Raw genomic sequence first — 17331 nt, forward strand, 5'->3', positions numbered from 1 at the left:
CGGCAATACCGTATGTACATTATTAATGCAATACTGTATAAAGATTCGATATTATGTAAATGAGATATAAAGATTCGGCAATACTGTACGTAAATTATTAATGCAATACTGTATAAAGATTCGATGGTATGTAAATGAGATATAGAGATTCGACAGTACCGTACGTAAATTATTAATGCAATACTGAATATAGATTCGATAGGAGGGTGCTCGAGAAACGTTGGGCGAGTTCAACGTTATTTTTTCCATTCACTACCAACATATTAGATAGCATTCGATTCGATAGCATGTAAATTAATATTAAAATACAAATAAAATATACATTGATTTATCGGCAGGCAAACATAATTATTATAGAAATATAAAGATTCAATAGTACATGATTTTTGGCTTATATTTATTAGTTTGACCACACTCCTTTAACTGTAACTCAATTTGCCGTAGGCCATCAAAGATTAAAGTGCACATGGTGTTCCATACAAATAACGATATTAAACTGGCGGCCGCTTCTACCATACTCAGTTATAGTAGGCCTTACCTGGGCCAGGATTCCGGAATGATTCGTCCTGGGATGAAGATTCGGCCCACTTCAACTTGTGGTCTAAAACATCCCAATTGGCGCTAGCTAGGCTAGTTCCGTTTCGTACCTTTCTTGTATTTCGACAATTAATTTGTTAACTAACTTTATCATGTACCACACCTTATACATAGTAGTAAAAGGGTGATTTAACCCTGAATAAAAAAAGTGATAAACCGCATTGTGCAGGACATTCTGATTTTTAAAGAAACACGCATTTTGAACAAACACATGCATGGTCACACATTTGTCACGCATTTAGCAGAAGTCATGCATGATAATTTGTTATCACTATTTGAGCGGAAAATGCGTATAAAACAGTGATTTGTTAATATCAAGGAAATATTAGAATTAATTTGACTCTTTCCTTGACTAGCCGAAAATCATGATACTAAATGTAAAATCCTTCAGTGGACTGGCACGACATGATGTCGTGTGTGCTATAAAGGGAAATACTAGGGCTGCATTGAATTTGCTTGACTGTGGTCATGTGACAGTTTTTACCCTCCCTAAGAAAATTAGCAATTTCCGGTGAATGGTTCACATTCCCAACATTGTCTGGGGCTGAGGTAGTAAGCTTTCTTTTATTTCCTTCATTATGGGTCAATCTGGTAAAGTGTATACTTAGTACTCTCACTTGCACTGATGAAAGCCCAAAAGCTATGCTAATTTTTCTGGTTGTTTTACTTCATCGTTTTGATTTCATTTTATACTTATTTTATTTTGTATCTCCATTGAGATCAGCCACAAATACCCATCACAGTCATTTGCCTTCTGGATTTATATATGAGAGATACATACTTGGTTTACACATAGTCAATTTATGGGAATTTCTATTGACTATGGTTAAAACAATGGACATGTGTCTTGAAATTAAGCATGCATTAATATAGATATTTGCCTATTTAAATGATTTCTTTTCTAGTTAATGAAGGTAAACTATATACTTGCCAGTGTGAAGAATGTAATAGAAAGAAGAAAGCATTAGTGGCAGTCGCACCCAAAAAATCTGTATTATCTACATTCAAGTAAGTTTTTTAATGATATTCTAAAATTCTTATGGTTGCCACATCACTCTGGAACACACTGCCCATCTCAATTCGCCAATGAACTCACTTGGATTTTAAAATTATTAAAAACTCATCTTTTTGCCCAGGCTTATACATAGTCATAAGCTTAATTTTTTCCATTTTAAATTTGCAATTTTATTGTGCATTTAATCTGAGGTGATTGCATACTATAAGCATTCAAAAGCGCCTTGAGCACCTTTGGTTGGTTGTTTTATTAGTATTATTATTACTTCGGTATATACAGCACCCGCCACAGTTCCAGACAATCTCCCATCCAGAATACAACTGGGCCCAACATTTCTTAATTTCGGTGATCTGATGAGAACCGGTGTTTCAACGCTGTATGGCCGTAATGTCCAATTCCTCAGAACTCGTAAACCATACATCCTAGAAACACGAAAATAATGGCATAGTACTACTTTCTATTCACGTTTAATATTTAACTCAATACTATAGAAGTTATTTAAAAATAATAAATCTGGACCTAATATGACATTTTACCACGTTGACATTTAGTATTCGTATTTAGTTAACATGTAAAAGAAATAAGAGGGAAATCATTCTTTTTTTTTATTAACTGCTTGTATCTTAATTCAACATTATACTGGGATCATATAAACCAGTTACCATGTAGTAATTTGTGCAGATTTCTAGAGTATTAGTATTACCAGCTACCAACAAAAATATACTTTAAAAATAAATGTAATTAAAATTGTGATATCTAGAATGGTTTGAGCAGTTAACTTGCACAATGCAATACTGCATGGAAATACTGTATGTTGCTGTACTGTACTGTACTTAAAAGCTAAATTTGAAATATTGACCGGAGATAAGGAACCCCTCTAGTAATCTTTAAAACAATCTTTAAATTTCCAAAAATTAATAACCATGATTTCCTGTATTTAATAGGCAAAATATTTCATCTTACAGGTGGATTGTACTTCTTTTGGCATGGTGTGTCTTCATTTTACTAGCATACAAAGCATCACAGCTTGAGCGAGACCATCAAGAGTATGATCCATATGAAATACTAGGCCTTGATAGGGTGAGTAATCTTAATAGTTAGTCCATATAATTTGTTTTGCATCACAGGGTACATTGATGCAGAGGTCCCAAATTCCCTGAAATTTGCAAGTTTTTTTCAAATTTTCCCCGATTTTTTTCTATTTTTTTATTTTTATTTATTTCATCAAGACCAACAAAGTTGCCACTTTTAAAGGTATGAAACAGAAAACGGATACAATAAATACTTGAAGCAAACTTAAATAAAAATATGTTGAATAGTAAAAATAAGCCTATTAAGCACAATTATTTAAAAAAAGTATATACTAGTCTTAAAGGAAGAATAACTATTGAAAAAACATCAACATTAAATACATTGGACTCACTTAAAACAGTTATAAAAGGAAGGTGAATGTGTCTGAAACCCTCTTTTCAAGACATTTACTGTATTAAAAGGAACATAAATAATAAATAAACTTAACTCTAGTTTTACGAGAAGGAGCATGTAAATTGAAAAGAGAACAGCAGTCACAACTAAACAAACGGTTTACAATCTTGTAAAGAAACGTTAAATCAGACACACTTCTCCTAAACTTATGAGGTTCAAGACTATTAACGTTTACAAAGAAACCTAACAAACTTATTTTGAACACATTGGAACCTTGTGGCATGATTATCAGAAATTGAATTAAAGATAAGAGGATAATTGTAAATTAGGTCTAACAAGCGTTTTAAACAAATTAAAAGGGGTTTTGGGTAGCTAATTCCCCTACAGTGCCTCTAAATGAAGCCAACCATTCTATTACTGGTCCATATGCTTGGAAAATAAAAGTTTGGAATCAAACAATATTCCAAGATCCTTATGGTATTGGACTTTGTCCAAGTTCTGATTATTAATTTGATAATTAAACAAAATGGGTTTTGATTTAAGAGTAATGGTCAGTGACAAGTTTTTACATTTGGAGGCATTGAGTTTCATACCCCAAGATTAGACCACTGCACTAGACCATCCAAATCCTTCTGAAGCTATACTGCATCGTCGTTAGAAGAAATAATAGGATATAATTTAATCATTAATAATAATTTCATCCGCAAATAAGAGAAAGTTGGATAATTTAAGAATTGTGGTAAAATTGTTGATAAAAATGCTGACAACACCACCAGAAAGAATAGGTAACCAATTAGACAACTGACCCCAACTGCCTTCCGCTCGCGTAAGATGATAGTAGTTGGTTTAGTTTGCCAACGATACCAAATCTGTTCAACACGCATTCAATGAACAGGGGAATACTTCTTCATTACTGCTGAAATTGTAACAACTTCGGAAATTTAAAGGTAAGCGTGAGTGAGGTGAAATTAGAGACGGGCCAGGTTTGTTTTAAAATTAATTCACGCTCACTACTTAGGCCTACTTTTTGACACGAAATAATTGAGGCAAACATGGAATGGCTCATCCGCAAGAGAACCATGCACAAAGCAAAATTTATATCAACAGTTGATTTCGCCATGCAAACCTTCAAACAATAAAGACTAAATGATAATGAACACCAGTTGAGTTGTCAGTGTGTTTTTATACTTGTTGCATGGCAACATTAAAAAAAATTGAAAAGCAATGTATACAATAACTGTAGCACATTCATTGTGCACGCTTGCCGTCCCTCCTCACAATGCCTAGCACATCAAATGTGCTTTTGTTATCTATTATTATGTAACCATATAAAAGCGCCGAAACAATGGAAGCTGTCGATAATAATAATTTACAATAATCATAGAACTGTAACTTCTACATACAGTACCAACTGAAACCGATAGCCGACAAAAAAGTTATTGAGAAATCGTATTACTAAAAAAAAAAGGAAATCTTACAATAGTAGCCGGATATTATAAAAAATGATATGCAACATTTGAGCACTTCAAACTACACAGGTATTAAGTCCAAAATACACAGTAATACTTGTTGTTTAGAAGGTCATTTTATTTCTAAATACAAAACTTCATTATTAATGGAATCCACCTACAATCCATGTGACTTCTGGTAAATTATGAACTATTGACCTCGGTAGCAATTACAGTAGGCCAGTGTAGGCCGAAGTTGTGTATTGGAGCAAGCATTTTGTGTTACTTGCATGGTAGGATTGTTTAGTGGTTTTACAAAAACAACATTCCAACATTTCATATTATACAAATAATGAATGTTTATGAGTGTAATGGTACAAATAATGGCATGAGGTGAATGATGAAAGGTTATATATCAACGAGGCGACAGCCGAGTTGATATTAACCTTTCATCATTCACCAAATGCCATTATTTGTACCATTACACGAATATAGAACATTCATTATTTGTTTTATATAACATCTAAATAGATTCTTGTCATTTGAATCAAATAAGGTAAGGTAGCCCTAGCCAAAGGCCTACATTTCATTCACATTGATTAAAAACAGTAACATTTGGTTTTTAATATTATATTTAATATTATATTTATATGGATTTTATAAACACACCTACTTTAGTGTTAATTATGTCAACAAACGCCCAAACAATCTTAGGCCTAGCAAGGCTAAAACGCCTAGACTAGGCCTAGCCTAATAGAGCATGGCCTAGGCTAGACCTAGTAGCCTACTAGTACTAGCTTGGCTGAAAGGCAAAACTTCGACAGACAATTGGAACTTATCTAGGCTAATTATGGTTTTTCCAACAATTCCACGTCTTGTAGGCATGTCCCCATTAATTAATCAAAATCCTAAAAACGATCTAAAGCTAATTTAAATGCCTTTTTGAATGAAATTAGTACATATATGTCCAAATCGTACACAAATATCTGCTGCTGTTGCATATCTCGCGGTGGTGTTTACAAATGAAACCGAGACCAGACGACAGGTGGCGCTGTTGTATTTCCCAGTACAGAGCCATATCATAGGGTAATTTGTGTACTAAATTTTTTTTCATCCGCGAAACGTTTTTTTTTTCGTACACAAAAATGTTTCAAAAAGTACTATTAAACGATCGTTTAATAGTGCGTACTATTGCACGCCATGTGACCCACAATCGTCCAATCAAATAACAGGAATTTATTTAGGTGTTATATAAAGTAGGTTTATGTAGTACTTGTTAGGAAACTGTTATTATACTGTATTGAGGTTACGAAGCCTCACGAGTATCCACGAAGTACCATGCGTGGCTATAAAACTGGAACGTGGGTAAAGTTGCAGTAGTTTTTAGCTGTACTGTATGTAAACTATATTTTTAAAATGCCCAGGGTGCGAGGTTAAAGAAGACGATTTACGTATCAAATTAAAACACTAACAATTAATCTGCTATCCAAGCACCTGAGAATTGAGAAACAGGATGTATCATTTATTTCACATTACTTTTGTTATTTCAGGATTCTTCTGATAGTGAAATAAGAAAACAGTATCGCATTCTGAGTAGACAACACCATCCTGATAAAGAAGGTGGAGATGAAGTCACATTTATGAGAATCGCCAAAGCTTATGAAGCGTACGTCATTTTTGTTTCAAGTCTTATTAAAAGTTAACACAAAAATGCATAAGGATATAATGTACACACATGTGTTTGGTATCTTTGGCTTTGTCCTTTACTTATGTGTGTGTGTTTGTGTGTGAAAACTACATGTACAATACAAATGACATGAATGTGAGTTGTCAATTTGCGGGAAAAAAATCATTCACAAAACTGTCTGTAAACCACGACATCAGCGCTGCCGTCGCCAGTCCAAGCAATTGCGAAGTAAAGATATTACGTTACTTGCCTATCAACATAGGAAGTGAGCATAGAAATTGATTGATAAAAAAAAAACAAGCCAACACCTACCACTCTAACAATGGTACAGTCTATAATGGTCCTGGTGGTTATTGTCCATAAAGAATCTTACTATACATGAATTTGTATCGCATGGTTAACAAGCATATGCAGACATTATGTTTAATGCAGGTTGATTACTGGCAGATACAGTACCTAGCTGTGCTTTTTTTCGTTTGATAGATAAAATAATAATATATTGGATGCAGTTTTTTTTGGTTATGAAAGCAACTGATATCCATTATGGTTTTGACTTAATTGATCGTCCTAAAAAAGTTCATCGAAATTGTTGTTAAAAAAAAACTTGTACCATGGATAAGTACTGTAAAGCCCAAAATTTTCGCGATTTTACATTGTTAACTATTTTGCGATTTGAGTTTTTTTTGTGTAATTTGTTGAACCAAAAAGATTTGTCAAGCAAGTACACTATACACTTCATAAAAAATTACCTGAGAAATGTCGTAAGCTTTTTTATTCCAATTCAAACATTATTTTAGCAATCAATCCTCCCACAGCGCCAAGCGTGTCGATCAATGTGAGGAGGTATTTCATCATTGCTTTGAGCGAGGCAGCGCAGGCTGAGTAGGACATAGCTAGCATTTTCGGTTGGTTGCAATTTATTTTAATGTTTTAATTACACCTGAACAAACAATATAAATAATAATTAGGGTTTGAAATGTTTACACAATTAGAAGTTTATCATTCTTTTTTTTACATATTTAGGCTAGGCCTGGCTAACTAAGCCTAAGCTAGGCCTGATCGACTGTAAACAACATCGTTGGAATTTTCGCGTGCCCTTTATTTTCGAGAACGTTGTTCAATCGCGAAAGTCGCGAAAATTTTGGGCTTTACAGTAATTTATTTATTTATTGCGGTATAAAAATATAATACAAAAGCTAAAAGCATTATATGTACCCTAAAAATATAAAATGATATTGAGCAATAACAAAAACCATATAAAAATAGTATTACAAAAAAAGAAAAATTGTGAGATCCTATTGCACAAAAAGATAGTTGATTATTTGTTTAAAGCTTATATAAAATTAATTATTTTATATACTCTAACCTAAAATCCAATGTGAGAATAATGCTTATAAAATTTACATATGATGTTTATTTAAAAATTGCACTAAAGTGGGTATTGGTGACATACTGTATCTTTGAGTTAGTTAAGTTTGAGTTAAATTTAGGTATTTCAAGCAAATGATTTACTCTCAAAAGGTTTGGAAAGCAAGGAAAGCAAATCTCTGTAATGAATTTCAATAGCCTATTGCCAAACACAAGTGTAAATATCTCTTCTTTTCTTAAGTGAGGGAATAGAAAAAAATTGAGAGAGCATTATCATAATTGAGATAGTCAGGTCCTAAAATAATGTGAAATACTCTTTCAATAGTCTTGCAATTTGAGCGAGTCAAAGTGCCATGCCAAACAGGAGCAGAATACTCTAAAAGTGGTCTTATTTATGAAGTATACACATTCAAATAATTTTTTTTTTTTTGGATGATCCAAAGGGAATAAAACTGTAAAACTTACGTTTTTACTCTAGCTTTCGCTAGTTCAGCGACGCAGCCTAATCATGAGTGAGTCTATGTGACTTGGAATTGTTACCATGAGATCTCGTATTTGGTATAGTGCCATCTATGGAACGTTCAGGCTTACCCGCGTGCAACGCAACTCTACAGCTCACTATGTTGATCGGTTGGTCGGTAAACACTAACTTGAGCATGCGACAGCAGCCATGTATATGGCCTTGTTAATTACTCCTGTAAACCGGTTGATTACATCATCTTACAGACAAACGAAACTTCTTTAACCTTACTGTTTCAATTACTGAGTATAGTATGCGTTTTCATAAATACTAGATCCAACCTGTGAACTTTAAATGGAAACGTCGCTAATAGTCAAACAGAAGCCACAAAAGATGATGTCATATTCTAAAAGGGGATTTTTCAAGCTTTACGTCACTGTTTTTCTTTTGTTGCTAGGCTTCACAGAACAAGAGCTACATCATGCTTAAAAGCCAGGGATGTTGCGGGCGCTTTAGGTGCTAAAGGGTTAACTAAGTAGGCCTAATTCATTAATAGTATTAATACATTATTATTAAAACCTAGAAAGTATACTTTTCTACTCACAGTATTGGCGAAAAATCCACAATTTATAGAAATACGATATATAACATGTATATGATATATAACATTTCTTACTTAGACAACAACTAAAAATGCTTCTGCTGAAACAACGCTAACACAGCCTATTCAATATAATGCTTCACCTTCATATGCAAATACGCCCGCGAATACCAGTAGTGAACAATAGCAATGCAATGCGATATATTGTAAATTAAAAAATTCACAAATTGTTATGTTTCTAAATTTCTTTCTAGGCTGACCAATGAAGATTCAAAAGTTAATTGGCAAAAGTATGGAAATCCAGATGGGCCTACTGCTGCCACATTTGGCATTGCACTACCAGCTTGGATTGTTGACCAAAGTAATTCGGTGTGGGTATGTTAGGTTCTGGTTTTAGATAAATGGAAGTATAATATTTTGTCACCCCGCCTCGATAATCAGGGAGACCTGAGGGATTGAAAAGCCCTGTAATAGCACATTGTTTCAGCACTCGCACAAACTTCTCCCTGAGTGACGTGCCAAAGACATTTTTGACATTCCATTCTCTTGAAAATCAACATGTGTAACTCTCGCAAAATATACAGTGCACTTTTTCAACTCTATCATGTATTTCCTGGTATTTGTTATTTTGTGTTTGTTTGGCTCAATTTATAATATCTATATTGCAATAGCACTAAGCCAAAATTTGAACTTCCTATATCTCCTCCTAAACCGCAAGTCTGATACTAGCGCCGTTTGAGCTGGGGCTAATTCCATTAGTCTATATTAAAACGCCGAATTTATACAAAAAATGTGTTTTTTTTGACGAATTTATCCAATTACCGAATGCTGTGTTCGGTAATTCTCGGCAATTTTCCTACATCCCAATTAGGTCACTCGGGTCATTATCAATATCGAGATAGCAGCACATGTGATAAGTGCAGCTGCAGTTATACCCTTTGCAAAAAATAAAATAGATGAAAAACCAAATTTTAAAACTTTTTTTTTAGATTCTTGCCATATATGGTTTAGCTTTCATGGTAATTCTTCCAATTGCAGTTGTAAGTATTTTAATTTATTTTCAGTATGAATAACAAAATGTATTAACTTATTCTATGAATAATTACTGATGTTTATATTTCAATGAAATTTTGCAGATTTTCCTAAATTTCTAAGGTATATCCTCCTTCCTAAAATTGTTAATGAATCGAAATCTAAATAAGCTATACTATCAACTGCGTCTCTCTTTCCAATGTTTTTTGATTCTCAGAAATACTGACAAAATGCTGTATATATGTCTGCATTTTTACCAGCTCGCTTATTGAGATAAAGGTTAAAAGAACCATGTAAACTTCTGTTACGAATGCTTTATATTATTATTCTAAATTAATTTTATCATTCACATTACATGTTTAAGGTTAATTGGTATCTTTTTCTCTTTATTGGGGTATATGTCTACTCATTTGTTTTAATACTGTTGTTTTATTTCTGGTGTTTTATTTTTACAGGGTACCTGGTGGTATCAATCTATACGTTACAGTGCTGTAAAAGTTCTGATAGAGACAACTCAAATTTACTTCTACTTTATTCATAAAACACCAACTATGAATCTTAATCGTATGTATTCTAGATTGTAAAAAAAATGCTATTCTTCTAATAATTCAAAGTAATTAAAAAATGTATTAATAAAATCATTGAAACAGCATACCGCAGATAAAGTTATTATTGGATGTTTTGCATACAGTATCTACTGCCAACCAATAACCTTTTTTCAACTTGCTCAATAAGGGGTTATTCACACGGATCTAGAGCTGGATTGGCTTTATTCACACCGAAGGAGTTATAATGTATTAGGGTACATTAATGCTAATACTATATCAATTAACTATCAATCAACTATATCAAATTTTAATCAGCAAAGAGAAAAAAAACGTTTATCATTATAATGGAAATGCATCATTTAGGACATTTCTTGTTGCATATTCATGAACTCTTCCACATTTAATTCATTCTCTCCACTGTACTTTCAGTCCTTATAATTAGGATTAAATGACTTCAGCAATTATTTTAATGTAGTACAGGCAAATGTCTGTTCCTATGGTTTGTATTTGTAATAAAAAGTCATTTACCCCAAGCTCTTTGTTGTAATTACGCAAGTGATGGGTCAGTAAAGCCAGCCAAGGGCATCATCCTATTATTTAAGTATAGGCACTGCTACCATGAAAAAAGAAATTTTATTGTGATTAACCGGTTGAAAATAAACCCAACATGTCTAAAAAAGAAATTGCTCATCTAGACAATACCTTGTAAAGAATCTACAGTATTGGTCACCAGAAAGGTGTGTACATGACATGAAGTTTCATTTGTTAAATAACGAAATGGTAATTAGTTGGTAGTTTGTAGCTAAAATTATTTTTTTGATTGTTTACCTAATAGTCTGTATTTCTGAAGAACATCACATTGACACAGAATAGCATTGCATGACAGATTATGATTGGATATAATGAATGATTAGTGATCAGTAGCATTTTCCACTAATTCACTGTTAAGACACAAAACTTGTTAGCGTTATACGCTAAAATACTGTAACACTATCGGTATGAACAGGGCCTTAATTATTATAACTAGATAACTACAAAGCAAGTAATGATGCATGAATACCATTGATGATAATAATAACATCTATTTGCAGGTGCATTGATGATTTTAGGTGCATCTCGGGAATTCAATCAAGTTCATAATAAAGAAGTTTGCGGTAGGCCTAGTGACAATGAAGAAGTTCCAATGGTATTTCCATATCATTTGTTATTTTTTTTAGGCCAGATCCAAGCTTGTTGAACTGTGAAATGTGCAAAAAGTCACATTTGTACAAATAACCACCTTTGTGCAAATATTTCGACGAGTTGTAAGATGTTATGTATATAAATACCCCATTGCAATCGTATGCTAATAAATATTGTATCATAAAATGACGATTTTAAATTTTCTTATTCTTAGCAAACATATTTTTTCTACATACTGTATAGTTTACTCATTCCATGTTTGTCACTTTAACAAAATTAAATTTTATTTCCAGTTTTACTGTTCGGTAATAATTAAATGCCCTGCCCTTTGTTTTGTTTATAAACAATTTCCCTCCAAGGATTAAAGATAAAACAAACATTTTGCTTTTAAGAAATGAATTACTCAATAACGTAATGCTTGAGTAAATGTGGGCTGTCCTTACCTAATTACCCGTGTTTGTCGTAATTTCGTCCGCGGAAAAACTGAGTGTGTATGGTATATGAGATGTTTTCTGGATGGTACTGACAAGCAATGAAGTGCGACAGGAGGTCAATTTTCTGTCCATAATATGAATAGATGCTATACAGCAATAATTATTATATATCACCAAAAAAACATTGTATACCTAGGTTTAATGTTTTTAAGTGTAATCATAGTACATGTAGTACATTGGATATTTTTTTCAGGTCATGCGAGCCATAAATGAAGTTGGACAGAACAAGGAGAATCCATTTTGTCAGCCTTACAGTGTGAAAGCCCGAACCCTCATACATGCTCACTTGAAGCGCTATCTACTACCACCTAGTACACTTGAAATAGGTAAGTTTATTCAGGGAAGAAATTTCACTCTTCCCTGGTTTAACATTGTGCAAATGCATCAGTCTCAGTAATCGCCTTACTAAAATTGTGAAGCATCACTTAACTGCTCACCATGTAAATTACCACAACCATAAATTGATCAAAAAGTGACCACCTCTACCAAGCGATCACCATTGTAAGCAGTTGCTTACGAGAGATGGTCTTTACAAGAGGTGGTTAATTATGAGAATTAATCGTTTACGAGAGTTGGTCGTTACAAGAGGTGGTCGTTGATGAGGGCGGTCACTTGAAAAATAGATAAAATGTTGATAAAAGATTCTAGTTTTCAAATTCTATTTCTCAGTAGATGACTTTTGTTTATTTATCGCCAAACGCGAGTGTTGCCACATGAAAGTTCAGAATTTACTAGATTTTATATGTTTAATGACAGGGACAGGATAATCACACGAAAATTACTCAGTCGATATCATCGTACTCGACGAAATATACGATTTACGATCCTCTCAGCAGTAGTCATGTGATGCAGTTTCAACCAATCACGTTCACGTATTTACATAGGCTATGTAATATAATAAATTAATTAACATTATTTTTTATTGTTATTGTCAGGATCTTGAACGTGACTTTAAACTGTAGATGTGCAGGAAACTTTGTTATTATGATGTTAAAGTCGCACAGCGTAAGTTACGCGCGATTTTATGGTTGCTCATAAATTCTTAACAAAAATGTATTTTTCAATGAAACTTAACGAAAGTGTATTCATAAAATGGAGCAACTTTTGGCATAAAAATGGCGTGCTACACACAAAATTACACAGGTTACGCGCAATAAAATTTTCGAAATACACCAAATTAATTTCTAATTCTTTTTGATGAACTTTGATTGCAAATGCATTGCATACTTTTGATTACAAATTAAGAAATCCAGAGTAAACAAATTATGATAGGCGTCAAAAGGTAGCCGTAATTATAATTAAGATCCAATGAAAAGCTAGTAATTATTCGGCGGATTAGTAGAATAATGAAGAATACTATGTTCAAACCGCAGGTATAACATGGAATTGTGTAGAGATGCTCAGGGCTAGAGTATGCCTAGAATAAAAAAAGTAGCAAAAAGGTTATAGTAAATGATCGCATTACTTAAACGAATAATTTGCATTCCCATTGTTACAATACAGGTGACATAGCCAGGGTACGATTTTGCACGCTGAGAATGAAAGAAAACAAATAAACGAAATCAAATTTAATATATAGTTATATAGCCTGCATAAATCATCCTATAAATGTTTATTATTACAAATGAAAATGAACTGAAGTAATCCACAACCATTAAAAATTATGCCTACCCTATCGACTCGCCTCTCTGAACGATAATGATGCCGTTTTCTCCACATTTCATAGCCTTTTGATTCAGAGGGAATTTTTTAAATATTTAATAAGTCATAATTTAATAAATATTTGGTTTACAAACTTTTATATAGACCATGACCATTTCCGTATGTTGAGTGCAAAATTCACACCAATCATAGGTTGTACCACGGCGTGCAGAGGACAAACTTTTGCCTTTTAAATATATAGATTACACATAAACTGCACACATGTAACTAGCCACAAAATGTTTTTCATTCCTCAGATAAAGACTACATTGTGCGCAAATGTCCAATGTTGATTCATGAAATGGTTAGCACAGCCGGACAAATTGTAATATACAAACATATTGGGAGAGGTATGATAACATTTATAAATATATATATTTACAGTTTTTATTTAATAATAATAGTAATAATATTTAATAATAATGTTCAATTTAATATAGTACAAAATGCAGGGAGCCTCTGAGTGCTGAAAAATCAAAATAAATGTTATTAAAACGAGCAAAAGATTAATGATGAAAGTGAAAATTAAAAAGGTGGGATTTGAAAAGTTGTTTGAATGTGATGAGCGATTCAGCTTTCCTGTTTAATGACCCATGATTTAGATATAAAATAAAATTTTATAAAAAATAATAAAAATTTAGGGGATTTCTTTCAAGTTTTGGACTTAAAAAACAGGAATTTTTTTGAAGAGGTCATATTCATTTTTTCTTACAGTAAAACATGAGCCTAAACTTGAATCTATAGAGAATATGATGAAATTGTGTGCACTGATTGTACAAGCATGCTTGGAAAAGAAGTCACCGTTATACCAATTACCACACTTCAATGAGAAGACTGTTATTCATTGTATCAATAAAAAGGTAAGATGTCAATTGATTAGTTCATTTGGGTGAAAAGTCAAAAGATCTGTTTTGCAGACCAAAACTCATATGGATGACAAAAAAGTAAATCCAAAATTGAGTTGTATTTAAAAATCGTATATTCCTGCTTCAGGTGTAGTACGAAGACATAACAGAGCAAAAGTAGTGTCATCACTAGACTTGCCCCAAGTCTCTAGTTATTTTATGTTTAGTATTCCAGGCTGCATTTCGATTTCTGTTTGAAATCTAGATACATATAGATAGAAATCTTTCTTTATTCTGGATATTCATTCTGTTCTGTTCATTGTTTGTTATTGTGTACGATTTCTTCATTGAATAATTGTCAGATAATGGTATGTTGCTCTTTGTACGCCCGCCATTTGTCAAGACATACTTTACATAAAAATTACTTTTTAAAGCTTGGTACTACCTAGGCTAGGCCTACTAATTCTTTCAAAAACACATTTATTCGTCGAAATTGTAATGGTTTTGAAACTTGATGACCAATCAGATAAAATAAATATACCTGTTTCCAGAGTTTCAATTCATAAACCACTTTATTTGTTAGTATAATCTACATGTTTATGCCAAGTTTACAACGTGTATTTACAATTTTTTGAACTGTGAATTCTGGGTGAGACCCTTTGACCTTTCTAGATTTATTTTGGGGCGAAATTGTTGCCCCTGAACAACATATTATTTTCTTCAGGTCATAATGGCCTAATCTTTTTCTTTGCGCATACATATATTTGTTGTGCGGATAACTAACTCGTCAAAGTGACGAGATAATGTTGAGTTTAAAATGTTTATTTACCATTGTAGATTACACTAATTTGCATAGTTTTTTTTTCTTATTAACAATTTTAAAAATTCCTCTTTTTTTTCTCTAGAAAATCAAAACTTTGACCAGTTTTGCAAAGATGAGCAACAGTGAACGAAGGTAAAATAATTGGTTATCTCCTCTTTTTTGAGTTATCATAACTTTTGTGTTGAAAGAAAAACTGTTATAGATCATCATAATGAAATGTGACCGCCATGTGTTTAACTATAGATATGAATTCATGTAAAAATTTTGCTTATCAGATGATATGATGTCATCATTGACCAGATAAATTTAAAAAGGAGGATTTTCATCCCATTGAAGAACGTTTAGCTACTACATGGCTGTAGGCTAGGCAATCTATCTAAAAAAACAGCCCAAAGTGAAACAAATTGCAAAAGAGATTTTTTCTTATTTTTTTATATGGTCACATATGATGAGGAGATCAAAATTTGAGCATCACACCTTTGTCACTCTGTCACCTCGAAAGTATGCAAATTAGTAGTACAAGTTAAATATATATATATATATATATAATATGCAAATAATTTCATTAAAAAAACGTTCCAAAATACAGCAAAACGATCTAGTTTTCAAAATGTTCAGTTTTTACCTTGCTTCTGTATGTCCATGAATACTGTATGTAATCAAGTAGTATATATTTTATAGTATTATAAAATATTTTTTTTTTGTAACTTATCTTTATGTATTTTCTTTACAGACAAATGCTCACCCATATGAGTGACAATGAATATAATGATGTAGAGAATGTTTGCTTACAGCTGCCTTTTATAAGTGTTGAATATGATATTGAAGGTAGTGTTAACAAACAATTAATTACCACTCATATTTTTCTGTGAGTGATATTGAATAGAGGTTTAATTCAGCTAGACCAACAAATGTAATTTAAACTGTCTTTTTAAAAAAAAAGATAACTCTTCCCTGTTAATAACATGTTATATTACAACAATAATACTTTTTTAAATCATAGTGCGTGATGATGAAGACACATCAACTGTCACTGAAGGTTGCTATGTAACTGTTGTGGTCCGACTGGAAAGGAATAATTTAGAGGTTGGTAATTTTTTATTACCCCAAAGATGAAACTTTATATCTTTAGTGCTTTTTTTCGAATGTAAGACAATAACCACCTGGGCAATAACCACCCATTATGAACTGTAGAGTGAGGGGTGAATGACCAGGGAAGAATGAAATTACATAGAAAACTCTCGAACCTTACTTCAAACGTTACAACACATGGCACCACCGCTTCGATTACATAATCAACGGATGTGCACTCAAGATGAAGTAATTGCTTTGCGCATGCCCAGACATTTTTTTCCGTCGTGTCCGTGATCGCTACAGTGGTGACGTCGAGGAGCCGCTCCAGGCTAGCCAGCACTTGGTCTTAGTTAGCCTAGGAAATGAATATAAAATAGTTAAATAAACTTCTAATTTGTATTCTTTGAAACATTTATGATCTCCATGATAATAAGCATCTAAACAACAGAAATCCACAAAACGTGGCGCAAAACAAAGTCAAGATGTAAAAATATAGTAAAAAATAGATAAAAAGAAAGGAGAGCAAAATAAGCTTCCACAGGCAACAATGAGGCGCCCTCAAAAGGTTGGTGACAGCATATTCAGTAATTGGCAATGCCGCACATGTGGGACTAAAAAAGCAATAGAGGACAATAGCAATTTAATTGTATTAACACGCCTTGACAGCTCGTGAGTTTTGCATGTAATTTCACTCTTCCCTGGTAAAGTACATTAGTTGTTGGCTTGTTGTTTTTATCAATCTTGAAAATGAGATTATATTTATTACTCCCTATTATTTGCCAGACTTTAATTGGTTATCCGCACTTGGCGGATAACCCCTTGTTATCAGGTTCTTTTTTGGTTATAATTGAGTTGCGGATAACCCTTGTGATTTTTTTTTCGTATTCTTCTTTTAGTCTGGGAGCCTGTAACATATGTTTTCACCCATTTCAGGGTTGACCCCTTAATGTTGTTAATACTGCCAAAAACATTGTAAAAAGAAGTTTGTCAGCCTGACCCTGGGGGTCGAAAATCCCCCCCAAAACGGTTGA

General features: G+C 32.9%; 1 protein-coding gene across 1 annotated transcript in view; it reads left to right on the forward strand.

The window, feature by feature from the left end:
* The window catches only part of LOC144849186 (translocation protein SEC63 homolog), a 41583-nt gene that overhangs the window by 1293 nt on the left and 22959 nt on the right, over positions 1 to 17331 (forward strand). Inside the window, exons 2-14 of the mRNA XM_078706220.1 lie at positions 1503 to 1605; positions 2578 to 2692; positions 6036 to 6151; positions 8856 to 8976; positions 9591 to 9641; positions 10089 to 10197; positions 11273 to 11367; positions 12051 to 12183; positions 13816 to 13908; positions 14273 to 14418; positions 15309 to 15358; positions 15960 to 16054; positions 16230 to 16312. Coding sequence (XP_078562346.1) covers positions 1503 to 1605; positions 2578 to 2692; positions 6036 to 6151; positions 8856 to 8976; positions 9591 to 9641; positions 10089 to 10197; positions 11273 to 11367; positions 12051 to 12183; positions 13816 to 13908; positions 14273 to 14418; positions 15309 to 15358; positions 15960 to 16054; positions 16230 to 16312 — 1310 coding nt within the window. The remainder of the gene's footprint in view (positions 1 to 1502; positions 1606 to 2577; positions 2693 to 6035; positions 6152 to 8855; positions 8977 to 9590; positions 9642 to 10088; positions 10198 to 11272; positions 11368 to 12050; positions 12184 to 13815; positions 13909 to 14272; positions 14419 to 15308; positions 15359 to 15959; positions 16055 to 16229; positions 16313 to 17331) is intronic.

Source organism: Antedon bifida, chromosome 7, assembly GCF_963402885.1.
Source record: "Antedon bifida chromosome 7, ecAntBifi1.1, whole genome shotgun sequence".
NCBI lineage: Eukaryota > Metazoa > Echinodermata > Crinoidea > Comatulida > Antedonidae > Antedon > Antedon bifida.